The 27,031-nt window shown below is 42.5% G+C and overlaps 2 protein-coding genes across 4 annotated transcripts; one reads left to right on the plus strand and one right to left on the minus strand.

The window, feature by feature from the left end:
• Window positions 1–2,712: 2,712 nt before the first annotated feature.
• Window positions 2,713–4,975, minus strand: LOC130192691 (uncharacterized). Of its 2 annotated transcripts, XM_056412796.1 has the most exons (5): window positions 4,945–4,975; window positions 4,427–4,596; window positions 4,287–4,340; window positions 3,962–4,090; window positions 2,713–3,827 (listed from the first exon to the last, which is right to left on the minus strand). In XM_056412796.1, exons 2-5 carry the CDS (start codon window positions 4,593–4,595, stop codon window positions 3,373–3,375), a joined length of 807 nt encoding a protein of 268 aa, XP_056268771.1. In that variant the 5' UTR covers window position 4,596; window positions 4,945–4,975; the 3' UTR covers window positions 2,713–3,372. The 2 variants fall into 2 exon arrangements, with proteins under 2 accessions (XP_056268771.1, XP_056268770.1); XM_056412795.1 differs by lacking the exon at window positions 4,945–4,975 and having other exon boundaries at window positions 4,427–4,938.
• A 1,082-nt stretch (window positions 4,976–6,057) lies between these two features.
• Window positions 6,058–25,347, plus strand: tpp2 (tripeptidyl peptidase 2). 2 transcript variants are annotated; one of them, XM_056412494.1, is made up of 29 exons: window positions 6,058–6,254; window positions 7,078–7,206; window positions 7,425–7,520; window positions 7,740–7,844; window positions 7,972–8,096; window positions 8,204–8,367; window positions 9,971–10,125; window positions 10,220–10,296; window positions 10,685–10,812; window positions 11,023–11,271; window positions 11,403–11,518; window positions 11,618–11,789; window positions 11,897–12,054; window positions 12,155–12,231; window positions 12,328–12,434; window positions 12,900–13,054; window positions 14,504–14,620; window positions 14,722–14,822; window positions 16,324–16,420; window positions 17,057–17,194; window positions 17,305–17,549; window positions 18,078–18,156; window positions 19,711–19,749; window positions 20,173–20,324; window positions 20,433–20,529; window positions 20,653–20,783; window positions 21,408–21,672; window positions 21,833–21,952; window positions 22,077–25,347. In XM_056412494.1, the coding sequence occupies exons 1-29, from the start codon at window positions 6,090–6,092 to the stop codon at window positions 22,164–22,166; spliced, it is 3,849 nt and encodes a 1,282-aa protein (XP_056268469.1). In that variant the 5' UTR covers window positions 6,058–6,089; the 3' UTR covers window positions 22,167–25,347. The 2 variants fall into 2 exon arrangements, with proteins under 2 accessions (XP_056268469.1, XP_056268470.1); XM_056412495.1 differs by lacking the exon at window positions 19,711–19,749 and having other exon boundaries at window positions 6,059–6,254.
• Window positions 25,348–27,031: the final 1,684 nt, after the last annotated feature.

Consider the following 27,031-nt stretch of genomic DNA (forward strand, 5'->3'; position numbering starts at 1 on the left):
ATATACAACAATCATAATTCAACAAAAGAAGAAAGTGGCTGACCGAAAGGGTCGAGGCTGAAGCTAACGAGCTTATAAGTGCCCGAACCTATGATTTCTCGAAAAAACTTATTTCAAAGAATCATATATATATATACACACATACATACGTATACATATACATACATATACACACACATATATACATATAAACACACACACTATACATACACACAAATGCATATAAACATAAAACGAAAAACAAAACAAAAAACTTGTCCCCATTAACCGTTGATGTAATGATGATGTAGTAATGAAGGTTACAGGTGAAGCACAGGTAGTGCTGTGACTGGGTGCTAACTGAACGCTGCTTAATAAGAAAAACTCAACTGTCTCTTTATTTTTCAATTGTCTATATGTATTGCCTCGTGGTCATCATATCCTCACTCTTCCATGTAGGAATGTTTAGTTCCAAAATGACCCAAATAAAACAAGTAAATACATGATGTATACAACTATGCTGGAAATTAACCATGAACATAAATATCAGAGGAAATAAACGGCATTAAATACATATGTATCAATAACAGGTATACTGCCATCTAGCGGTATAAAGGTGAACCGTTTACTCTGCGGTGGAAATATAGTCTCTGCACAGAAACATTACTTTGATTAATCTATATTAGGAACTGTGTTGCATCAAACAATGCAACGATTAAGTGAGAAGGTGATTCTTGCTGTGTAGGCTACATGAATATTAAACTTCCGTCGTCACCACTGTCGCTAACATATCCAGGTTTAATTCTTTATTCTTTATATTGACTAATTAATAGACTTCTAACGTTACCCTGCTATGTGTTTGCATCGTTAAAATATCCCCGTTTAATTATTTATTCTTTATATTGATTCATAATACGAATATGTATCACTGGCTTTTATTTTGACTTCATTTTAAGCACTTCCGTTCTGTCGTTTTTGGTTTCAGACAGCAGAAACGAAATACGGAGGTGGTATTCCGTTTTTCCGTTTTTGGTTTTCAAACGGAAAACGAAAAAACCACGTGATTTCCGTATTCCGTATTTGGAATGAAACGAAAAAACGAAATAACATTACGTACACGGACCGAAAATGAGCCCAGCCTCCAGAGGGTTAACGTGACATATTGTCAGTGTACCAAGGCCACTGGTTCTGCTGTTCAGTGTCAAAGATGACAGGACCAATGGGCAGTGGCGTGTCCAGACCTTTTTGACTGGGGTGGCCCAAGTGGGGAACTGACTTATGTAGGGGTGGCATGAAGTACGAGTGCACATCAAGCGGGGGCACGGAATAGCATTAATTTACCATTTTTGTCTCTACTATCCATATCTACTTTAATTACTTTATAGTGTCTTACATTCCTGTGTTTAAAGTTTAATTTAAAAGATAAACAGACCTACCAATCTCAACAGAGTGACACCATACAAATGTAATATAAAACTTCCATACTTTATTCTTTAACAACTTGTACAGTACTGTATATACAAAGAAAATGCACATTCTCAGAGTAAGTGCCAACAAACTTAAAATAAAGTAATAATGCCAACAATATTGAAAACGGTCACAGTATAAAGTAAAGTGCCAATAAAATAAATACAATTAAAAACTGTCACAGTATAAAGTAAAGTGCCAACAAAAAACAGCCCAGATACATTTAAAACAGTTGAATTCTCCTGTTCTTGTGTTGGCTTGCAAACAGTTTTATAAAGTCATCCATGTTCAATGCCTTAGCTCTTCTTGACTCAATGCTTAGCACACCTAAATGGCTTAGCCTGCTATCTACCATTGTTGTCCTCAAATGGTTTTAATTAGCTTTAGAGCAGAAAAGCTCCGCTCACAGGCAGCACTGCTGACTGGAAGGGCTACAGCTATTTTGCACAGCCTGAAGAGCTCATGAAACACCTCTTGGTACGGTTCTAAAAACACAGTCAAGTCTAGAATGCTTGCCAACTCTCTTGCCCCACTCTCAGCCTTCCTTTTCAAAATTCTCCTAGCCTGGTGAAGCTCATGAGTAAGATCTTCTTGATCACAACCATACATTTCACCCAAGCCAAATACTTGGTTGTCTTGAAGGAATGTACTGCTTTTAGGGTTTAGGGCCTGTAAACCCTTCATTATTAAACAGTTAGGTTTTGAGAACCTTCTTTCCAATTCACCAATCATGGAGTCAAGGATGGGGTAGAGTAGTCTCTGTCTGAATGTATCTTTGTCATCATTACCCTTCCGCAGGCCTATAGTACATGTCACATAAGACCCACCAAGTTTGGAGCTAACTTATGTGATCTCTTCTTCTCACTATTCTCAACAGCTATATTACACTGTTTGGCTGTCTCTACTATGTCATGCCACAGTTGATCACAAAATGTCTCAGTCCTGTACTCCTGAAGTGTATCGTGAAGTGACTCCACCATGTCTACTGCCATAGCTAAATCAACTGAGGGTGACTGTAGCAGGTCAGAAAGCAGCTTTGTGTTTCCGAACAGTTTTCGGAAGGTTGCAAGGAGGGATATGAATGTGAGGTCAATCTGTGCAAGCAAACCTCGAGCATCAGTGGATCTGTCTCTATGATTTTCTTCGCTTATATTTTGAAGGACACACAACACAGCTGGTAACCTATCCATGAAGTTCCTGCAAGCCAATGCTCTACATGCCCATCTTGTGTCACTAAGTTGTGTAACTCCCTAGGCTGGCCCCATACATCTCCTTTTGAACATCCAGCCATTTCTGGTGCACATAAGATCCTGACATGTACACATAGAGCTTCTCAAGCAGTGAGAAGAAGCAATCAGCCTCTGGAACTGACTTCACAGTGTCAACTAAGACCAGGTTCAGACAGTGCGCATTACAGTGGACATAAAACGCATGTTTAGCCTCTGTCTTAATTCTGGCTGCCACACCTGTGTGTTTGCCACTCATCACTGAGGCCCCATCATAACCTTGTCCAACAAGATTTTCTTTGTACTGAAGGCCATATCTTTCTAAACACTGGATGATCATTTCGCTGAGCCCCTTAGCATCTAGATGTTGGGCATGTTGGAAATCAAGAAAGCTTTCATGCACAGCCCCGTTGTAGTAATACCTAACTACTAATGACAGCTGCTCCTTCTTTTTCAGATCTTTGGTTTCATCAGCAATGACAGAGAATACCACACTCTCCTTCACTTCCTTCACAATCTCATCACGCACCATACTTGCTAAGCACTGCAGAATTTCATTCTGTATGGTATTGCTTGTGCATTTTGCATTGCGTTGTCCCTTCATTTTTTGGGCTACCATAGGATTGTGTTTAGCGATCATTTCTAGAATTCCTAAGAAATTCCCTTTGTTGTCATATTCTTCCGATTCACGGTGACCTCTTTATGCTATATTCTGTGTTGCTGTCAAAAGCAGTACATCTGCAACTGTTTTAATGTAACTGCGATTCTCTTCAACTTTCTTTTTGTACTCTTTGTTAATCATATCTAAGATAGAAGAATCTGTAAGCAATAGCCTCTTGTGCTCATTCCAAGCAAACATGGCATTAATGTGAGACTCAGATTTCTCATGCAACTTAAAGCCAGCATCTTTGTACGTTGCTTTTTCCCAGTGTGAAAAGCCTGATTCTGAGGAGAAAACAGATTCTGACGCGCCAGGCAGGGAGAAGTGTCTGCATGCGTAACAGTAGGCTGAATCTTTGCTTTGTGAGTATTCAAGCCAGGAATTGTGGTTAAACCACACTGGATTGAACGCCCTCCTCTTCTCACCTTGGAGGGTTCTTGGAAAAACCTTTAAACGAGGCTGAGAGGGACCTGCTGCTCTTGACTGTGAAATATCTGAAAGTGACAAAAGCATGAGAATTGGATCAGTGTCATGTACTTGTTGGGACAGAAGTGCTCATTGGGGCATTAGTACAGATGAAAGAATTGAATTAAGTACAATATATTTCATATGAAATATTAAGGCATACCATGAGGTCCAGGTGGGGCCACAAGGGCTGCTGCATCACCATCCCCACGTGTCACTGCATGGCCTGCAGGTACTGCTGGATGGTTCTCAGTGTCAGTGTCATTGTCAGAGAGTGGCTGACTTGACACACCTGAAGTAATATAGGGATTTTAACAGTTGTATCAATTTATTTGTATGTCAAATTAGTCATATTTAGCTTTTTCACACCTGTATTGTTAAAAATAGGGCTTTGCCCTGAATCTCAGTATAAGCCACTATAAGTATAGCAAAAGTGAAACATCTCAAGTCATAGCAGATAGTTTTATAAAGATGCATACATTACATACCCTGATGTGCAAGTGAAGATGAAGGGCCTTCATCACCAGTATCCTTGTCTGAGTCTACAAAAACACATACGTTGTCATCAGAATGATAATAAAATCAGCCTTTTTGTAAGTAGGCTAAGTGGTATCAGGATTTTACATACCCATGTGTACAGCTGAAGCTGGAGGCTCCTGCTGTACATCCCTAGCAGAGTCAAGCTGGCTCTCATCCTCAGACTGACTAGCACTGCTGGCTTCTGCTGCTCTGTCCTGCTCTGTTGTTTTGGATTTCTTTCTTTTGAAGAATCCCTGAATGTTCTGATTTCTTTTCATACTGTAATAGTCGCATGTCATGATGCATGTCACTATATCTTGCACAATACATTTAGCCTAATTATGAATGCATGAATGAATGTGACATGCAAAACTTACTCAGGTCTAATGTTACAAAGTTAGAAGAGATACAAGACAGATTTACATACTGTAACGTTAAGTTAGCTAGCGTTAGCATCAGCGTTAGCATTAGCGTTAGCATTAGCGTTAGCGTTAGCATCGTTGACAATAACCAAACAATGATGACGACAGGTTTGCTAGTAAGCTGAGTCAGGAAATAATAAAATAAGATGGGAAAACGTTTTAGCTTTTAAACCATTCACACATGTGTATCAATAAGTCTACTCACATCTTTCAGGAGCTAAGAATCCCTGGACAGGTTTAGCTCAGTGGGGTAAGAGGGCCGTCCTGCAACCGCAGGGTTGTGGGTTCGATCCCCGCTCTCCCCATTAGTTGCAAGTCTGAGCAAGGCACTGAACCCCAGTTGCTTGCAGCCCACTGCTCCTTAATAACTAAGGATGGGTTAAATGCAGAGAACTAATTTCCCCTTGGGGATTAATAAAAGTGTATATTCTATTCTAGGCAGCAAGCTGAGTCAGTCGACACTGTCGACAGTCGCGATGATGACAGACCTGCACCACATATCGTGAAAATCAAAAAACGTTTTAGCTTATTACAGTTCAAACTTTTTAAACCACTGACTCATTATGTGTAACTGTTATCAATAATTCTAGCTACTCACATCTTTCAGGAGCGAGTAGCCGCAATCTCTTGATGTCTTCTTGATGTCTTCTTGTCGGTTGAAAATGAAAGTTCGGTAGTCACACAATTCAAACGTTCCCGCCTCCGTGGGCAGATAGCCAATCATAGTTTAGCATATGGGGTGGCACCTGGGGTGGCCAATCAGATTCCAGGGGTAGCACGTGCCACCCCTGGCCACCCCCTAGACACGCCCCTGCCAATGGGGTCACAAATACACCTTTGTTTACTAATCTGATGTTTCACTGAAGAAACAATTTATCATCCACGATATTAAATACCTCGCTGACACTTTATAGGTCGGAGCCTCTTTGAAAACACAGCTCTGTGTGAAGTTTAGTCTTTAAAAAAGAATACAGTTAAACAAGTGTCTAAAATACACGCTGTCTGAAGGGATTACTCGTTCATTTAGAAGATTTAGTCTTTAGAAGAAAAAACAACTTTTAATCGCGATTAATGAATTTCAAAATGTGCGATTAATTAGTTAATTTTTTTAAATCGATTGACAGCCCTAATATATATACACACGCACACACACACGCACACACACACACACACGCACACACACACACGCACACACACACTGTATAATGTCCAAAGGCCTGCTCAACAAGTGTTGCAGAGACATGAGGCTCGCGCCGCCCCTTTAAACGGCTCTCCTCCCAGTCCTTGTCACCCTGTCGGTCGCTCTCTTCCCCATTTCGCCGCTTTGTTTTCATTGTCGCCCTTGTGACCATGGCTGCTCATTCTACTGAAGAACCGTTCCCCTTCCACGGGCTGCTCCCCAAAAAAGAAACCGGCGCTGCGTCATATCTTATCAGGTTCCCCGAGTACGATGGACGGGGAGTGCTCATCGCCATTCTCGACACCGGCGTGGACCCCGGGGCCCCCGGCATGCAGGTAAATCTGACCGGCTGTCGGCTACTAGCTACTGGTGCAAGCTAGCGATGCTAAAGGCCCGACTCATTCACTTTAGTGGTGACTAATACACTGTCACCCAACGGCTGACGGAGCTAGATTAATTTAGCTACACACACACACACCATCTATGGCATTTAGGTTCATTGCTGTTTATGACAACTAACTAAACACATCGTAATTGACAGTAAGTACTCTCCCCTGCTTTTGTGTGAGACATAACGCACGAGAGCTAACCGTAACGGTTAGCACGCTAGCCCCGGCAGCTAACAGCTGAATGTGCCCGCTTCTGTTGCCGGTCAATCTCCTTGCGGGTTTCAGTTGGTCCTGCCAGTCTGGTCCCCGTAGGGTAGTGGGACGAGCCCGTTAATAACAGCAACAATGACGTACGATCAGTAAGTGAGACGTGACGTTAACTAGTTTAATGCTAAGTTACATGTTTACGTTAGTGCCAAGTCATACCGGGATCCAACTAGTTCATTTCCATATATTTACGTACGTGTCTTTGGCTTATCGTTACACGAAACTAAGGCCGACCGTCTCGTTTCAATCGCACTTCACCTTCCTTCATGTGTGCATAAAAGGGTAGAATCTGATCTCTTTAGTGTCTGTAAACAAACATGTATAAGAAGGGCAATGTTGTTGCAAGCCATGATGAGTTTATTTAGCATGGTTTGTACGTCTTTTACATTAAAGTTATCTTTATTTTGTGTGTGTATCTATATACATATTAGTGCTATGTGTCCCTCTCAGGCTGAACTTAGTAAGTGATTACTGATTGCTTTCTTAATTGCTGCTTCTTTAGGTCACAACTGAGGGGAAGCCAAAGATTGTTGACATCATCGACACGACAGGCAGCGGTGACGTGAACATGACCACGGTGGCAGAGCCGAAAGATGGGACCATCGCTGGCCTCTCTGGTAGAACACTTAAGGTCAGTAGACACCCCGCAACTAATATTAAAAACAAAAGAAAATGAGTGACAGCTGTTGCGTAGTAAATGTTCTATCACAGGTATTGTCTTGCATCTTAAATATGTTTTCATTGAATCTGTGTGGCCCATTGTTATACCTAATTATACATTAATGTATTATTAGACCTACATTTTATGTTTCCTTCTTCATATTGTCTGTGTCTTTTTATGTCTTCCAGATCCCTCCTACCTGGGTCAATCCGTCAGGGAAGTATCGCATTGGACTTAAAAATGGCTATGAGTTCTTCCCTAAGGCCCTCAAAGAAAGAATACAGGTAGAAAGATAGGGCAGCTTTGCTGTAGTCTGTCCTGGGTTTGATTTGTACAACAATGTGGTTTTGCCCAGATATTCTCTCTCCCTTGCAGTTTTACTAATTTCATATAGGCTTATTCCAGAGTAGTAAAACAAAAATGTATATTTTGTAGATAAAATTAATGAAAATCAATCCTCTATGGATTTTTAATGTTACTTTTGTTGTGTTTTTGTCACCCAGAAAGAGCGAAAGGAGAAGACGTGGGACCCACCACACCGCGTAGCCCTAGCTGAGGTCTCTCGTAGGACGGAAGAGTTTGACCTCTCTCACCCATCACCCTCACAGGTCAGTTCTACAAAACGTAGTTCTTTTTTAACCCGTCAGTGTTTGCATCCAGTTGTTAGTCAAGGTAACGTGGTGTTTCGTAATCTAATTCTCACATATAGCTTTCCCTCCTGCTTTCTCTCTCAAGATGGAGAAATTGCAGAAGGAAGAGCTGCAGAGCCAGTCAGAGTTGCTGGCATCATTAGAAAAGAAGTACAATGATCCTGGTCCTGTATATGACTGTGTGCTTTGGCATGATGGCGTCACATGGAAGCAAGTCATAATAGCTTTTTTTCCCTCTTCATACATGTTTTTGTTTTTTGAACCACCTACTTCTGTTTTCTAATGGTGTATTTCTTCTCCTTGTTTCTTCTCCTCAGGGCTGTAGTTGACACTTTTGAGAATGGAGAGCTGTCCCAGAGCACTGTGCTTTGCTCCTACAGAGAGACGCAAGAGTATGCCACATTAGGAAATGCTGAGATGCTTAACTACTCGGTTAATATTTACGATGAGGGAAACACACTCTGTATCGTCACCAGTGGAGGTGAGGTATCCAAAACACATATAAACTATAAGATAGATGGATGGATAGATAGATAGATAGATACTTTATTTATCCCCAGGGGGGGATTTGTTTGTAGCAACAGCAAACAAGGTTACATTATATACAATTACATTTAAATTTATGTAATGAAGGAAATGAAAATCATATCAAAATGCAAGGTTTTTGATGTTGGTTAATTTCAGGAGGATCTGGCCTGAGGTGATTTAGTCTAAACCTCTGAAAGGAAGCTTTTATATGATTCAGTCCGTAAACACAAAAAGCTGTTCAGCGTAACAGGAGGTCACATGTTCACCTGTAAAGGCTGCATCTTCAGAATCAGAAATCAGAAACAGTTTTATTGCCAGGAATGTTTACACAAACGAGGAATTTTTTTTGGCGGAAGTTGCAACATTTAGACATGACAAACAACAATCAACGCGACCGCAACAGTGAACTTAAGTATACGATAAATATAAAGATAAAGTGCTCGGATAACAAATAATGTTAAAGTGTTTAGGTGTGTGTTTCAAGTGATGTGTGTTTAAGTTAAAAGAGTATGTTACATGTTACATGTGACGTGTGTTTAAGTTAAAGTGCATGTTAAAGTGACGTGTGTGGAAGAGGCCTCCAGGAGGGAAGAAGAAGAAGGAGGAGGAGAAGGAAGAGGAAGGAGGGGGAAGAAGGAGGAGAGAGGAAGGAGGAAGAAGAGGAGGTAGTCCTGGGGGTGATGGAGTCAGTCAGTGGGGGACCCGGGCTCCATTGATGAGCTCGACTGCCGACGGGAAAAAGCTTTTGGTGTGGCGGGAGGTCTTTGTCCTGATGGACCGCAGCCTCCTACCAGAGGGGAGGGACTCGAACAGGGTGTGACCAGGATGGGAGGGGTCAGTGACAATCCTTCTGGCCCGCTTCTGTGACCTGGAAGTAAACAGGACCTGGAGGGAAGGCAGATTGCAGCCAATAACCCTCTCGGCCGAGCGGATGATGCTCTGCAGCCTGCACTTGTCTTTGGCTGTGGCTGCAGGGTGCCAGACGGTGATGGAGGAGCAGATGATGGACTCAACGATGGCCGTGTAGAAGTGTACCATCATTTTCCCTGGCAGGTTGAATTTTCTCAGCTGCCTCAGGAAGAACATCCTCTGCTGGGCCTTCTTGGTGATGGAGCCGATGTTCAGCTCCCACTTGAGGTCCTGGGTAATGATGGAGCCCAGGAAGCGGAAGGACTCCACAGTGTCGACGGGGGAGTCACACAGGATGAGAGGGGCGGGTGGGGCTGCATTCTTCCTGAAATCCACAACCATCTCCACTGTCTTTAGAGCGTTGAGCTCCAGGTTGTTCTGGCTGCACCAGGTCACCAGGTGGTCAGTCTCCCACCTGTAGGCGGTCTCGTCCCCACCAGAGATGAGTCCAATGAGGGTGGTGTCATCCGCGAACTTCAGGAGCTTGACGGACTGGTGACTGGAGGTGCAGTTGTTGGTGTAAAGGGAGAAAAGCAGAGGGGAAAGAACGCAGCCTTGGGGGGAACCTGTGCTGGTGGTCCGGGAGCCATCTTATGTAGAAGTCCACCATGTGTTCTCCAGTTTAACTTGTTTGTGTGCTTTTAAAGGGGCTCATGGGACACATGTCGCAAGCATTGCAGCCGGTTACTTCCCAGAGGAGCCTGAGCGAAACGGTGTGGCTCCCGGTGCCCAAATCCTGGCTCTGAAGATTGGAGACACCCGGCTCAGCACCATGGAAACTGGCACAGGACTCATCCGTGCGGTATACTGCTGAGACAAATATAGATGAGCAGTTTGAGTACCCTTTTTTACCCCCACCCTTTTAAATGTTTCTTTCTTTCTCCTGTCACTCAAAGATGATTGAAGTCATCAACTACAAGTGTGACCTGGTGAACTATAGCTACGGGGAAGCCACCCACTGGCCCAACACCGGGTAAGTTGGTTGGTTGGTTGTCTCTTGCACACTGCCACAAACTGGCTCAGGAATTGTAACGTGGTTATACTAAAAACCAAAACAATTCATAAAACTGCAGTGAACATAAATTAATGTATGCAGGTCTGTAATGAAAGCCATGCATGGATGTTTGTCATGCGTGCTGCAAAGGTGTTCAAGGTACCAGAGAATAATGCCGAGTGGTTGTCTGCTGTAGCAAGGCAGACAGAGTGAGTGTAGGGGCCAGCATGCATAGCTCAAGGGCCCAGATGAGCCTAATCCACTGTTGACCCTCCCCATGTCGGTCAGTTGATTGCTGAGGTTCGTTCAGAACAGTGGGGGAGGGGCGTCACAACACTGTCTGATTATATGTCAATTTGTCTTCCAGGAGGATTTGTGAGGTGATCACAGAGGCTGTGCAGAAGCACAATGTAATATTCGTTTCAAGTGCAGGAAACAATGGCCCGTGCCTCTCCACTGTCGGCTGTCCGGGGGGAACCACCAGCACTGTCATAGGTACATATATGAATTATTTACAAGGTACAACACCAACGTTTTGTGGAGAACGAATGTTACACTGGGTCATTAACAGCCATGTGCTACAGTTAATAGTGTAGCCTTCTGGTGAATGATCGATTACTGCTTGCTTCAGTCAAGATGGCTGTGTACATTTTTTAAATTATTATTTTTTTAACATGTTCCCTTCCTGCTCCCTTCTCCCTGTAGGAGTTGGCGCATATGTGACTCCAGACATGATGGTGGCAGAGTATTCACTGAGGGAGAAGCTGCCTGCCAATCAATACACCTGGTCATCTAGGGGCCCCAGCACAGACGGGGCCCTGGGTGTCAGCATCAGTGCGCCTGGTGGGGCCATTGCCTCTGTACCCAACTGGACTCTTCGTGGTACCCAGCTGATGAACGGCACATCGATGTCATCGCCTAATGCCTGTGGTGGCATCGCGCTAATCCTCTCAGGTGAGTTCAGGGTCTCAGACTTATACTAGACAAGGGAATGTATTGCATGCGTGGAAGTACAGATCTGATGCTAGGCTCTGATTTTTGTGTGATTTTTTTTTATTTTTTTATTTATTTTATTTATATAAAAGGACTGAAGCAGAGCGGGATCCATGCCTCTGTTCCTGCGGTGAGGAGGGCGCTGGAGCACACAGCTCTGAAGGTGGATGACATCGAAGTGTTTGCACAGGGTCATGGAATAATCCAGGTAACTCTTATTCTGAGCATGTTCTATCATTTTTATTGAGCCATGTCTTTACTTGTTCCTGTGTGCCATCCAGTAACCTTCTCCCTTTCTTCCTCCCAGGTGGACAAGGCATTAGACTACCTCACTCAACACGCCACTTTGCCAACAAGCAACCTTGGCTTCACAGTCAGTGTGGGATCACAGAGAGGCATCTACCTCAGGGACCCAACCCATATTCTTGCCCCCTCAGATCACGGAGTAGGAATTGAACCCATCTTTCCGGAGAACACGGGTACTGTTCATACTTATAACCACAATAATTTAGAGCTTTTCCGATTAAGTGTTAACAAGTGTTTTTCATCTTTTACACCATCCATCGTATTGTTATATCCTCCGCAGGAAACTCGGAGCGAATCTCCTTGCAGCTCCACTTGGCGCTCACATGTGCCGCCCCGTGGGTCCAGTGCCCCTCCCATCTAGAGCTGATGAACCAGTGCCGTCACGTGAATGTCCGCATCGATCCTGTGGGACTGAGAGAGGGAGTGCACTACACAGAGGTAGATACTGGAAGGATAGTAGGACGAATTAGCGATTAGTTTCCGAGTGTATTAACGTTAATCTGATCACTTGTAATCTGGTCGCTTTTTTCCCCCTCAGGTCTGTGGGTATGACACATCAGCACCTAGCTGTGGCCCCCTATTCAGGGTCCCAATCACCGTCATCATCCCCGCCAAGTAGGTTCTTGCATCATATTGGATTTTTTCTCTTCGTCACTCTTCCAAGTAGTTGTAATGTTATAGCGCTCTCTCTCTCTCTCTTTCATCTAACAGAGTGACAGATAGTCGTAATCAGGAGGTGTGTTGCCCAGATGTCCACTTCAGACCAGGCCAGCTCAAACGCCACTTCATCACTGTTCCTCAGGGAGCCTCCTGGGCAGGTCAGTACATTGTGTGCTTGAAGAAGTACTTAACATTTCGATTTGTATTTTATCTAACGTTCAGCTATAGTAAAGTGTATTTGTTTCGATTTTAATTTGATTTTCTTGACCACATTCACACTTTGGTTACCCTTGTTGGGAAAATGAGTATGCTGCAGCCGTTGGTGTCGGGAGTTATTTGACCTCCCACGCTCCTCCTGCCTCGGTCACTTGAGTGTCATTGTCAAATTGATTTATTGTTGATAACAAATGCAATATAGTATGGGGGAAATGTAAATCCATCAACGTTACCAAATAACCCACAAGTCAGTAGGAAGAGAAATGTGACTTGAATCTACTTTCATGTTTTTTAAGTAGAGATCAATGTGCAAAATCTAAATATGGCTTTTCCTCCTGTTGTCATCTGCATTCTCTCTTCTCTTTGCTCTGCTGGTTCTCACCTCTGTCCACGTGTCTCTCCTGCAGAGATCACACTGACCTCTCATTCGGGTGACGTGTCATCAAAGTTTGTTCTCCACGCGGTGCACCTGGTCAAACAGAGAGCGTACAGAGCCAATGAATTCTACAAGTTTTCCTCACTGTTGGAAAGAGGCTCACTAACCGAGGTTTTCCCAGTGCTGGTACGTATATTTCATTAATAATATTACTAGGGATGCACCGATCTGATCGGCGCCGATCCATATCGGCCGATATTCCCATTATCGGTTTTGATCGGCGTTCTCAAAACGGCCGATCAGATGACGTAACATCTGCGAGAACTATCAGACGTTTCAATCGCCGCGCATCGCAACGGAGACGATGCGCCCGGCGAGGGCCGCAGAGTGAGAGGTCCACGAGTCCACCCTGTCCCCCGAGTTGAATCTCCGTGGTCGAGTCAGCCGACTCTCACATGTCTGCCCCTCTAGACTGATGTTGACGGTAAACGCATTAGATCGGGAGCACGCGAGGGTTTTGATAAAGTTAGCGGAAGGATTTAAGTGACAACATCCGGTTTTGCAAAGTTAGCGGAAAGAACCACGTGAAACAACATCCGTTTATCAAAATAAGATGTCGACAAATCATACACGAACATATAAAAGTAAACAATGAACTGATTTTGTATCTTTATAGATCGTCTCTGAGATGTAGCTTAAATTAGGCTTACATTAAAACATTTTTACTGTACCAAGGAAGAGTTTATAAAAATAAATCAGACTTTTGTATGTTAAAAAAAGTCCTGTAAATAGATTTCCCCAAGAGTTCCAGGAAATGAATGATGCAGATGTGTTCCATACATATCTGAAATCCCCTACAATAGCAATCAAACAATTTTAATGTATCAATTAGGACATTTTACAAAGTAAAAGTCCTAAATGTTTAAAGAAATCTGTATTTTCTTTAATGTTTGAGTTGCTTTATATATGTATTTCCTCATAGTCCTAGGCAATAATGCTACACAAGAAATAGAATGCTTCAATCGACACCGTGATCGGTGATCGGTATTATCGGTGATCGGCAGATACTGATTTCAGTGATCGTGATCGGCACCAAAAACCTGATCGGTGCATCTCTAAATATTACGATTAACTGACTGGAACTTTGCACATGAGTAATTACCTTCGCATTGAAAATGCAGAAGGTAATGTTTTGATCGCCGTGTATTTATTTATTTATTTATTTGTATGCGTGTTATTCGCATAAGTAAAAAAGTATTAAACCGAATCGCATGAAATTTGGTGGGATGATTGGTTATTATCCGGGGACCATTTGATTAGATTTTGGGATCGATTGGGTCAAAGGTCAAGGTCATGAAAAGGTCAACATCTTTTTTTTACCATAGCGCGGTCAATTTATATCCAATTGGCATGCAGCTAATGCCAACATGTTCATAATTCAATGCCCAATCTTGTGATATGCGAAGGTATGCGCTCTACCGAGTGCCCATTCTAGTTCTATATATGTACCCGTCAGCTTTATAAAAAGAGAGAACAAAAAGTACCTGGAATGAAAGTCACTTCATTTCGTAGATGCATGTATATGAAAATATCACACGGGTGAACTAGTTTCTGCTTGTGTCTTGTCTCCTGCAGGCAGGAAAGATAGTCGAGTTTTGCATTGCACGCTGGTGGGCAAGCCTGGGTGACGTCACAGTGGACTACAGCATCTCGTTCCATGGACTCAACACTTCCCCTTCACCCCTACACATAGTGAGAAGAGAACAGTTTTACAGATTAGCAACACGGACAAGTAAACATCAGCCATGACAGGATCAGTTCTCTGTGCGTAACTGTCATTTGTGTCTGCGCAGCATGCCTCAGAGGGAGTGACGAGTTTTGATGTGACGTCGCCTCTGAGGTACGAGGAGGTGTCCCCCACGATCACCCTCAAGTCCTGGGTTCAGCCTCTCAGGTAAACACGCACATACACACACCACGGCAGTTCATTGTTACCTTCGCATTGAAAATGCCGGAAGGTTATGTTTTGATCGCCGTGTATTTATGTATTTATTACCTTTGCATTGAAAATGCCGGAAGGTTATGTTTTGATCGCCGTGTATTTATTTATTTATTTATTTGTATGAGTGTTATTCGCAAAACTCAAAAAGTATTGAACCGAATCGCATGAAATTTGGTGGGATGATTGTTTATTATCCGGGGACCAGTTGATTAGATTTTGGGATCGATCGGGTCAAAGGTCAAAGGTCATGAACAGGTCAAAATCTTTCGCAGAACTCAAAAAGTATTGAACCGAATCGCATGAAATTTGGTGGGATGATTGTTTATTATCCGGGGACCAGTTGATTAGATTTTGGGATCGATCGGGTCAAAGGTCATGAACAGGTCAAAATCTTTCGCAGAACTCAAAAAGTATTGAACCGAATCGCATGAAATTTGGTAGGATGATTGTTTATTATCCGGGGACCAGTTGATTCGATTTTGGGATCGATCGGGTCAAAGGTCATGAACAGGTCAAAATCTTTCGCAGAACTCAAAAGGTATTGAACCGAATCGCATGAAATTTGGTGGGATGATTGTTTATTATCCGGGGACCAGTTGACTAGATTTTGGGATCGATCGGGTCAAAGGTCAAGGTCAAAGGTCATGAACAGGTCAAAATGTTCTTGAATCGCATGAAATTTGGTGGGATGATTGGTTATTATCCGGGGACCATTTGATTAGATTTTGGGATCAATCAGGTCAAGGTCAAGGAAAGGTCAAACTCTTTTTTTACCATAGCACGATAAATTTTTGTCCAATTGGCATGCAACTAATGCCAAAATGTTCATAATTCAATGCCCAATCTTGTGATATGCGAAGGTATGCGCTCTACCGAGTGCCCATTCTAGTTTATTTATTTATTTGTATGCGTGTTATTCGCAAATCTCAAAAAGTATTGAACCGAATCGCATGAAATTTGGTGGGATGATTGTTTATTATCCGGGGACCAGTTGATTAGATTTTGGGATCGATCGGGTCAAAGGTCAAAGGTCATGAACAGGTCAAAATCTTTCGCAGAACTCAAAAAGTATTGAACCGAATCGCATGAAATTTGGTGGGATCATTGTTTATTATCCGGGGACCAGTTGATTAGATTTTGGGATCGATCGGGTCAAAGGTCAAAGGTCATGAACAGGTCAACATGTTCTTGAATCGCCTGAAATTTGGTGGGATGATTGGTTATTATCCGGGGACCATTTGATTAGATTTTGGGATCAATCGGGTCAAAGGTCAAGGTCATGGAAAGGTCAAACTCTTTTATTTACCATAGCACGATACATTTTTGTCCAATTGGCATGCAACTAATGCCAAAATGTTCATAATTCAATGCCCAATCTTGTGATATGCGAAGATATGCGCTCTACCGAGTGCCCATTCTAGTTTCATCTTTGTTGTTGTTGTTGTTGTTCTAGGCCCTTAAATTCAAAGATAAAAGCTCTGGGATTGAGGGACGTTCTGCCTAACAACAGACAACTCTACGAGATTGTCCTCTCCTACAGCTTTCACCAGGTACTACATCTCATCAGCACTTGAGCACTTTATTTGGTTTAGCTTCGTTCTTCATGCATGTACACGACCGTTCAAAAGATTGAGGTAACTTAGAAAAGAAGAAAAACACGTAGACATGTCCTTCTTTTTCAAAGAAAAGCATGTTTTTTTTCCAATAAAGATGACATTAAATTAATCAGAAACACACTATACATTGCTAATGTGGTACATGACTATATGGGTGGAAACTTCCGTTTTATAATCAAATATCTACATGGGTGTATAGAGGCCCATGTCCAGCAACTATCACTCCAGTGTTGTAATGGTACATTGTGTTTGCTCATCGCCTTAGGAGACTAATGGATGATTAGAAAACCCTTGTGACATTATGTTAGCACAGCTGAAAACAGTTATGATGGTGAGAGAAGCTATACAACTGGCTTTGTTTGTGCTACAAGTTTGAAGAACAAAACGAATATTTAAAATAAAAATAATTATTTCTATCCTTGTTAATTAATGTCTTGACTATATTTTCTATTCATTTTGCAATTCATTTGATGAATAAAAATGAGATTTCATGGACAACACGAAATTGTCTTGGTGACTCCAAACTTTTGAACGGTAGTGTACATTCTCTTCCTTTTGCTCTGTCCTCAGCCTAAGAGTGGAGAGGTCACCCCCAGCTGTCCCATGCTGTGTGAGCTGCTGTACGAGTCTGAGTTTGACAGTCAGCTCTGGATGCTGTTTGATCAGAACAAGAGACTATTGGGGTCAGGGGACGCTTATCCACACCAGGTACATTGAGCCACATCTTCTTTTTTCTTCACCAGATGTTTACTTGTATCTTTAGTTGGTGCTTTTTACAAATTTAACACAACTCCCTTCGGTCTGCTTTCCTTCTTCAGTATTCTCTGAAGCTGGAAAAGGGGGACTACTCTGTGCGTCTCCAGGTCCGCCACGAGCTGTCCAGCGAACTGGAGCGCCTTAAGGACCTACCGTTTGTGGTTTCTCATCGTCTGTCCACCACGCTCAGCCTGGATGTCTACGAGTCACACCGCGCTGCCCTCATGGCAAAGAAGAAGGCAAACTCTCTCACCTTGTGCCCAGGCGCCATGCAACCCTTCTACGTCACAGCCCTGCCTGACGACAAGTGAGTCGATTTGGCGAGGGACCTTTCATTCGTATTGCATGATATAATAGAGGGACTTGCCACCCACAAAAAAACCACTCAGTAATCTGTGATCTCAATGTGATTGGTATGATTGCTGCCAGATCACAGAACAGCAAAGACATTAAAGAAATGCAAAGACTATTCTTTTATCAGGACACATTTAGGCGTCCATGACACAATGGCACTGAGGAAGAAATGGCTGACAATTGTAGATTCGTTCAGATTCACAATCAACGGGGGACACGTTGCATCTGAAGCAGTGCTAATGTTGTAGAATCAAGCTTGTGCTCAGCTCTACTTGAGTTATTACCAAGCTGGGTACTGAACTTTCTCGATATCTTCTGTATAAGTACCCTTCAATTAAAGCATTAAACCTAAAAATACTTAAGGGTGGGGGCTTAAAGGTGAAGTTCATGTTGGATTTGAAAATGTTACTGAGATCACATTTAGTCTAATGTACCCATCTTTTTTCTCTCTCTTTTGCCATCTTTCTCCCTTTTTTTTCAGGATCCCAAAGGGCACGAGTCCGGGATGCTATCTTTCAGGCTCTCTGGTTGTCCCCAAGAGCGAGTATGGCAAGAAAGCAGTGAGTGGCCTTATTTGTTGGTTGTTCCTTTTTTATCCTCCAGAGCAGTAGTCAGTCCTGCTCCTCAGGATCCAAAGTCACGCTAGTGTTCAGTCTCCAACTCAAATTAGGGAATTTTTCACTTTGTGTGAACAGATAACAAATTACAATAAAGGGACATGTTGACCAGTGTGCTAATCTTTTTGTAAGAAAATAATTTAGTATGTGATGTACTTGTTGTCCTGAGGATCAGGAGTGAAGACCAGTGCTCCAATGCTAGTTGCTTCATCATGTCTGTCATCAGCTTCAGCCCTGATCCGACTGGTGTGTTGCTTCTTAAATTGGTTGCTGTTTTCTTTAGGTCATGATGACAATTATTGTTATTATATTTTTATTTTCTCCATTGCTGGTCAAAAACTAAAACACAATTTGATGTTGATCATTCCATTACCTGTCAGATTTCAATGCACCAGATCTGGCTGTTTACTGGGTCATTAGATTGCAGATTGGTGTGAATACTTGCTCACATGATCAAAATGAGTCGTCAATCTGTTAGCCAACCAGTGGCGTCTGGACCTTGTTGTAACAATTTGAAAATGGTAAGAATATTACAATGATAAAGAAATTGACACTGCAACGGGTTCACCCAGGTTGGGCATTTATTGGCATTTTTCAATGCAAGTACAGATATGATGTCTCATTTTTCGGCCTTATGAATCTGACCAGCCTTCTAGATACCTCTCAGTTAAAGATACCTCAGGCAACTGGTTCATTTTGGTAGGTTTTCCAAAAAAGCCTTCAGGTTTGACCCCCCCCCAGTCTAAATGTTCACATGTTTAATTCTGAGGGTCCTAAATTGCACAAAAGAAAATAACTGTGCTTCATTATGAGCACAGCTAGTATGTGCTGATTTACTTTTCTAAATTGGCTTGACTAAAATATTTATTTCAAAGGTAATTACAAAAATGTAATATACTCTGTGATTTGTGCAGTACATGTTTAATTTCTGGATCTTATTCTGACAATCTCTCTGGGCTGCAGGTGCTCCTCATCTAGAGGTGCCACAGGGCTGTTTCTTCGCACACGTCTGAATACTTTTTGTTTTAACGGCTGCGTGTGTCTTTGGCTGAACGAGCCCGACTCAGCCGCTCCAAAGCAAATATCCTGTCAAAATGCAGCACACGTTTACAAAGGAATGGGTTTTTTTTCTCACCGTTTTCATATCGTTATTTCACATACATTCCTGAAGATCTTTAAATGTTTGCGTCTCACATACAAATCTGACTGTCTTCAAGTCAAAGATTCATTGTGAATACACATCATATTTTACTGTAGTTTTCAGTTCTGATCAAAGATGAAGTACAAACAAGTCGGTCAGATTTGTGAGATACAAATGTGAGCTCGGACTCCACCACTGTTTGCCACCATAGCGTTAATTAAAGGGTGACAGGTAGGTGGATTAACCTCTGACTCTGAGTGAAGGTGAACGATTCAAACAAAACATGAAGAAAGAGCGAATCCTTTTTGGTGTGTTTGTGTTGTCTCTCCCTCACTGTGTGTTATTCTGACCACCAGGGGCAGGCCTCTGCAAAACGACAAGGGAAGTTTAAAAAGGTACTGGATGAGCTAGAACCACTGTACAACAGAGCGTCCTCTGCTCTGCTTCCATCAGGAAATGGGTTATTCCTTACCTTCAGATGGGATTTGTTATATCTTCATTAATTATGTCGAAGTATGTCTTCATTGCTGTATGAGAGTATGCAACGGGCTAGTTGTAACGGGTATTTCATTTTGATTTGGAGTGTTTTCTGGTGGTCAGTTAACATTACTAACGTCTATAAATATAAACACCAATTACAGCTTTAATAACTGGGTATTGAAATGCATTTCTCTTAACTGATTTAAAAGGGATACCCAAAAGAAGTTGGGAGTCATAGGACACAATCAGGAAGAGTGAGAATTTGGGATGCTGACTCAAAGTAGCAGAAGAGGTTTTGACTAAACATTTGTCTTTTTCTCTTTTTTTTATTCAAACAGGATATCGTGCCAGTTGTCTACCACTTAATTCCGGCTCCCAACAAATCAAAGAATGGAGGAAAGGAGAAGGACAAGGAGGGGGACAAAGAGAAGGACGTGAAGGAGGAGTTTGCTGAAGCGATGAGAGACTTAAAGATTCAGTGGATGACAAAGTGTGCACAGTAGCTCTTTGGTTTTGCTCAGCCACACATTGACTGCTTCTCCTTTTTATTCTTTAATGATCATGTAACCGTTCATCATGTTCTCTCTTTGCTGTTCAGGTTGGACTCTAGCACCATCTATGAAGAACTGAGGGAGAACTACCTGGATTACCTCCCGCTGCATGTGCAAAGACTGCACCAGCTGGACTCTGAAAAGGTAACGGTACATACCAGGAACAGACGAAGGGCCGATGGAAGACGCTCTGGCGAGAGCATTTCATCACTCGGCTGCAATCCTCTCTGCTCACCGTCCGTTCTGCGTCTGCCGTTTGTCTTTCAGGAGCGTGCAAATCGTCTCAGAGAGGTTTCATCAGCAGCCGACATCGTCATATCCCACATCGACCAGACGGCGCTGTCTGTTTACCTCACCATGAAGACGGACCCTCGGCCCGATGCGGCCTCGATCAAGACGTATGTCACTCCCGGTAGTTTAAATAGAGGAAATATGAACATTGTTAGGGTTCTTCTTAGTGGGATATTTTACATCTTTAAGTGTGATACATAAACCCATAGATCCATTAGAAATTGTTCTGCCGAGGTAGTACGCCACTAAGATCCCGACGCATCTCACAGTTAGTATTAGACAATAAGCAACACTGAGAGCCTTTTAAAAGAAGAAATAGCAGCGGAAAAGTTGAATAAATAAGCGATGAACACGTAACGTAACTCTATTAAATGCATCTTATGGTTTTGTTGGCACGCCTCTCTTGGTGGTCTGGTGTGACCATTAGCTTATGTTGGCTAATGTTAGGAAAACGTCTGATAAACATTGCTGTACAACTGACATTAGTGAGTTTTAAAACATTTTAACATTTACCACATCCAGTAATTTTATAAAGTTACCTACCGGCGGTCTCGCTTAACTTTTTATTTCTTAAAGGTGTATTGATTATTTTAAGTTGTCAGCTGAAGTGGTCTTTGTTTTAGGTGGCTCACCTCGGAACACTGGGACACCCCCCGTAGAACCCCCACCCGAAGCAGAATGGCTGAAGCTCAAGGCCTTAACGCTGACCTGTCTTTTAACGTCTGTTTCAGCGACATGGAGAAGCAGAAGTCGGCTCTGCTGGACGCTCTGTGTAGGAAGGGCTGCGCTCTGGCCGACCAGCTCCTGATGGCCGACCAGCCACCGGTACCACAGGATGGCAGCGCTGCTGTCTCCACGGGACCAGCAGCAGAGGAGGAGGAGGAAGTTGGGGAACAGGTGGCGAGCAGTTCTGACGACACTTTGCCCTGTGTGGTTAACGCTCTGACGGATACGTTTTGGGAAGTGCAGAAGTGGGCGGAGCTAACTGACTCCAAGGTGAGCATCTCTCAGAACTTTCTAACTTCCCTTCACTGGTTCCTACTGAAACTGGGAATGTGTTGGCTGGACTGCATGTTGCCATCAAGCTGCTTTGTGTACACTCATTAAATGTTTAGCTCATATCTTTTGTTTGTTTTATGTCTTTTCCACTCCTCAGGTGTTGATGTTTTCATACAAACACGCTCTTGTGAACAAGATGTACGGCCGAGCCTTAAAATACGCCTCAAAGATGGTGGAGGAGAAGCCCAGCAAAGACAACATGAAGAACTGCATCCAGGTATGAGCGCGGCGGCGACGATCTGTTCGGCATACGTACCGGATCTGTTCAACTGCATACCCTACAGAGAGCAATGTCCGCTTGGTTCCCTTTGAATCACTTCCTGTTTGTCTTTGTTTTCCAGCTCATGCGACACCTCCAATGGACACACTGTGCCACCTTCAGCGAGAACTGGCTCCCTGTCATGTACCCCGCAGAATACACGCCGTTCTAGGCACAGCATGAGCAAGCATGGCCAAACCTGGTTAACTGGATATCATGTCCCTCAGGGTCACATGATCTATGCATCTGGGCTTTCAAATTTAGATGAAGGATGACACCAAAATGAAAGATAAGGCAGTGTAAGTGTTTGGAGGCACTGAACACCTGATCCTGTTTTGAAATGTCTTGTTGCTCATCACTTCTCTGCAGACCGTGTGACACCACGGTTCATTTGAAAGCCACCAAGGAATAGAAAACAAATAATTCAGTTAAAATTTTTTTTTGAAGCTTCAAACTTTTGACAGCCTGTAGCTCAGTCCTTTGGTCGTTAGGTGTTGTCCTTTATTTTGGTGTCACCTCCACATTTGGAAGCTTCAACATCCCCACGTATCCTCCGCTGTCCGTCTCATTCTCGTGTGTAAATATTGTAAAAGGGCCAGTGTGGACTCCAGGGATGCATCCCTAGTCAAAGAAACAAAACAAAAACATGGGAATCCATCAACACAAACAAATCAACAGCAGAAAAACTCCCAACTGACCGTTGTGATACTTCAGTGAGCGGACAGGAGGACTTGCTGCTGCAAGGTGTTCGGACATAGGGGGGCACGGAGAGCCTGGGCTCTGACTTAAAGGGAGACGGAACTTGATAGATATTTGTTTCTTTGTTTTCTTTCTCCGATTGTTCCAGTCGGGTTGATAAAGTTAATATTTAGTCTGGTCTGTCTTTAGAAACTCTGATTCATGTACCCGGAACACAAACGGTATTGTAGTGCCTTCCTACATGTACCGTATCTTTAAAAAAAATTACTTTTACCCCCGATGGGATGAAAAACAGTGCGAAGCTCCAGAATCATTAGCGGTTGTCGGCAGTCGGCCTCTTGCAGTCGGTCTCTGGTGTAAATGTGGCTTTACAGCTCCTGGCTGCTGCATGAGGCCCGTGCACCGTTTGCAATCTGACGGTAACGTGTCGGGTAACAGGAAGCCACAAATGCACCGTCTGGGCTTTGGCTTCCCTCCAGAGGCGTCGGCCTCCTCCTGAGCGCCGCGTATGACGAGCCTTCTTAACAGACCTCACTAGCGGAAGGATGTCCACGTTTCATTGTGAAATGTTCTCCGAGTATTAATTAGTTTCTCTTGCAGCATTCAAATTCTTGCATTTGTACACAGTGTCACAAAGGAATGTACATACACACTTAACATAAACATTAAGATGCAATAGATATATATATATAATACAATTATTATTCAAATGTATGTATTTTGCGTATATGCATGTCTTCTAGGATGTAAGGAAAAACAAGTTTCAATTTGAGAGGTTTTTAAATCCCTAACAAGATTATGGGGATACTCAGTGTGTGTGTGAGTTTAAGAGATTTATTGTGTTACTTGTGATCATATTTTGTGTCCATGAACATTTCTCCCTACAGGACTGAAAAAATAGCCGACTAGAAAAGATGATTTAGTTAATTTTCTTCGGTTCTGACCATATTAACCTTCTTCACATAAAAAGGACAATGCCAGTGGTTTTGTATGTTTTAAGTCACAGCTGACCATTTTACAGACGTTTTAAAATGTCTTTAATGGCTTTTTCTTATCATATTCGGAGACTTTAAGTAGCCAGAGTGAACATCAAGTTTGCAATAAAGGCCCATAAAACGACGCTTCTCAATCACCTTCTTACGATGCGTGGTTGGGTTCGACATGAACATGCAACCAGTCATTATTTGCTCTTCGGCGGTTTCTGTTAGTGCCGTCTCACTGGGTTGAGGTAGTGCAGCCTTATTTCGATTTAGCAATATTTCAATGTAAACAAGATGATGGGGTTGTGTGTTTGTTGCCGTTGTTGATTAATATTTGCTTAAACCACACCACATACTTTATATGAAGCAGGTTAGCTGAATAGTTGAAAGTCTATCTTAAGGATAACAAGTTTGATTTGCGATTGTTCAGTTGTGAAAAAACAAAACTAAATTAATGCTAACTTGACGTTCACTTTGCTTAATTCTACAAGTTGGAAGAGCACTCTGCAGATTTAGCATCGAAATGCTTTCGCAAGACTATTTATCAGACTTGTTGCTGCGCCAGAGCCACAAAAGGCTTTTTACACCTTGTCTAAATGGGAGATGATGTCTGTACAGAATGTCAGGAAGAATGCGCCGCATGCATTTGTTAACGTTCAGGTTAACATGATTTTTAGTTCATCTAAAACTTGCCAAAAAAATGGCATGTTCCTTTTTTAAGCATCTCACCTGATTCATGAAACACACGAGGACCATGCTAAAGATACAAACTACATATAAACAGTTTATCTTTTACAGTTGGGATTCTCAACCTTTTCCGCTTGTTCTGTAGAACAACACGTTTGAGCCGTAGTTTAATCAGAGAAGGACAGGTTGGGTTAGAGAAGCATGAAAGCTGAACATTATCAAACAAATCTTCATAATATTGAATGGAAGAAGGGAATAGAGCCCCGAGCTTGAGAACCACTGGTCCTCTACATGTAACTGCACTAAATGGTGTTCTAACTCCTCAAGTGGGAGGTGCATGCTTAAGAATGTCAAAGCCGAGGCCTTTCGTCCTCACAGGAGTAGACAATCTTTTCTGGGGGTGACTGTCAACTGTACATACACAGCAGATCCGTGGCGACCGCGGGCCGAGGACACCTTGCGTTTCTATTTTTGTTGTTTTTTGCCGCGGCCTCAGCGCAGGCTACTCCAGGTGTGCACGGCTGCACTGGAGCCAGTTGGGTTCGTCAGAGTTTGTGCTCATCGTCCTTAATTTCTGCATCTTCTGTTCACTGCTGTGTCTTCGTCCTTTTCTTTCTCCTCTTTTCCTGCGTCGGGGTCGGTTCAGGCAGACGTCTACCGGAAGCGTTGCCAATAACGGTCCCTCCGAACATGGCCTTAACTTCCACCACACGACTACCGTCCATTTCTGTCACCAAACAGATTTCTCTAAATCGGTTGCTTCTTCTGGATGTTGAGTGTTTATATTTGTAGTCATAAGATCTAGTCAATGCCAATATTTTACAGAATGTTATGAGATACGGTTGTATGCTCCTAGTATTATTTTATACCCATTCTTCCTCGATGATGTGGGAAAGACCCGACTTGTCACACTATTTTGTGGTCGCTTGGAATTACATCACAAACAAGGAAAACACTGAATAAAAGTTCTTTGAAAGAATGAATTTTTCTGGTCTTTGAGTGAATGGTTTGACCTTTCGTTGCTTCACTACTCTTTATTTGACTGCCTTTGTGATCGCTGGGCAAGAGTTTGTCCAGAAATGAAGTAAAGAAGAAGTTAAACATTTTCTTTTTACTGTATTAAACGATATAAATGTTAATGAAATACAATTCAAATGCCAAAAAAAACAGGACATTTCAGTAACTGATGAAGACAAGCGGAGAAAGATTTATGATTATTTTCTCTAAGCTGATTAATTGTTTTCTCAAAGTAGTAAAGCATTAAATCTGTACTTTTGAGAAGCGTAAACATTAAATGTTTGGTATTAGGTCTTGAAAATGACTGAAAAGATGTCTTGTCAACCCTTTCATTTGCTAATTTTTTTACCTCCACAATGAGACATAATTGATTTGATTCTTATGGAACACAGATTTCATCTTTTCGGGCTAAATACGGTGCTTCATAATGTAGTAAATATGGTCTTAGACCTCAACAGTGTTTAGACAAATAATGACATATATGTAATGAAGGTTAAATGTTCTTAAAGCTGAACTAGTGTCATGTAAAACTCATTTAATTAACTTTACTAACTAGAGAGGGGCATTCACTAGAGGGAATTGCTCAGCCAGGTGTGTCTGCAATGACCACTGCTGTATTGTAAGATTGAACTATACAATATAGTACAACCCACTATTGTCTAGACACCAGAGGGCTGTAATGTGTCGTAAACACATTCATTCAAACTCCAAAAACAAGTGTCAAATAAGACACATTTAATACAATTGTTTCAAAAACTAAATGAAACTCACCATGCCCTCAGCGCGCTTAGCAGCAGGTGAGTTGTGTGTGCTGGTAGTTCTGTCAGCTTCTAGCCAGACACCACCAGCTGTAGTGCAGTGGCAAAAGGGGTCAGTTCTACTTGCGCCCCTATCGGCCAGGGCAGGTGAGTAGTAGGTGAGGAGTCAGCAGGTCGACAGTGGCAGAATAGAACCGTCAATAAAAGGTGCGAATCACCACCACCACGAGAGCTCCTTGAGCACGCAGCCGGAACTGATACGATGCAGTTTGCTGCAGCATGTGAGATGAGCTGAGGACAGACACAGAGGTGCACACTCACCCACTCACAAAACTACACACAGGCACACATGCGACCGATGGCATGACCCTCTCGGTGGAGATCATTAGAATTGATATGCTCGCCCTTTTACTTTCGTGTGATGTTCAAAAGACTTGAAACAAAGGCTATAGTGTGCATATCAACGCGTTTATTGGGGACTATCCTTTGCGCATGTGTCAGATCTCGCGCTCTCAGTTGTCTTTCCGCCTTTTCTCCTGACTGTGACCTGACAAGATGCAACAAGATTAACGCACTCATACCAACTAAATTACTCGGTTAGTAACTGTATTTGTTTTTCATCGTATAGTTTCAAATGAACCTCGCTACTGTATTACTTTTTCCCCTTCTTTTCATTACTTTATTACTTTCTATTACTCTATTACTTTGTATTACTTTATTTCTTTTTACTCTTTTACTCTCTTACTCTATTAATTCAATTATTGCTTTACAATCTGTACATATAGACATCCCTGTCCCAGAACCTCACATCGGATCAGGAAAAACTCCCAAACAAACCTTCACGGGGGAAAAAAGGGAAGAAACCTTCAGGAGAGCAACAGAGGAGGATCCCTCTC

The sequence above is a fragment of the Pseudoliparis swirei genome, chromosome 4, assembly GCF_029220125.1.
Source record: "Pseudoliparis swirei isolate HS2019 ecotype Mariana Trench chromosome 4, NWPU_hadal_v1, whole genome shotgun sequence".
Lineage (NCBI taxonomy): Eukaryota > Metazoa > Chordata > Actinopteri > Perciformes > Liparidae > Pseudoliparis > Pseudoliparis swirei.

Excerpts from the sequence above, each read along its gene's own strand:
- LOC130192691 (XM_056412795.1), bottom strand. The coding sequence starts at position 4,616 with ATGACATGCGACTATTACAGTATGAAAAGAAATCAGAACATTCAGGGA. Across the intron at positions 4,091-4,286 it reads ATCTTCACTTGCACATCAGG|GTGTGTCAAGTCAGCCACTC; the intron begins GTATGTAATGTA and ends ATATTACTTCAG. Across the intron at positions 3,828-3,961 it reads GGCCCCACCTGGACCTCATG|ATATTTCACAGTCAAGAGCA; the intron begins GTATGCCTTAAT and ends TGTCACTTTCAG.
- tpp2 (XM_056412494.1), top strand. The coding sequence starts at position 6,090 with ATGGCTGCTCATTCTACTGAAGAACCGTTCCCCTTCCACGGGCTGCTC. Across the intron at positions 7,207-7,424 it reads TCTCTGGTAGAACACTTAAG|ATCCCTCCTACCTGGGTCAA; the intron begins GTCAGTAGACAC and ends TATGTCTTCCAG. Across the intron at positions 19,750-20,172 it reads GACAAGGGAAGTTTAAAAAG|GATATCGTGCCAGTTGTCTA; the intron begins GTACTGGATGAG and ends TTATTCAAACAG.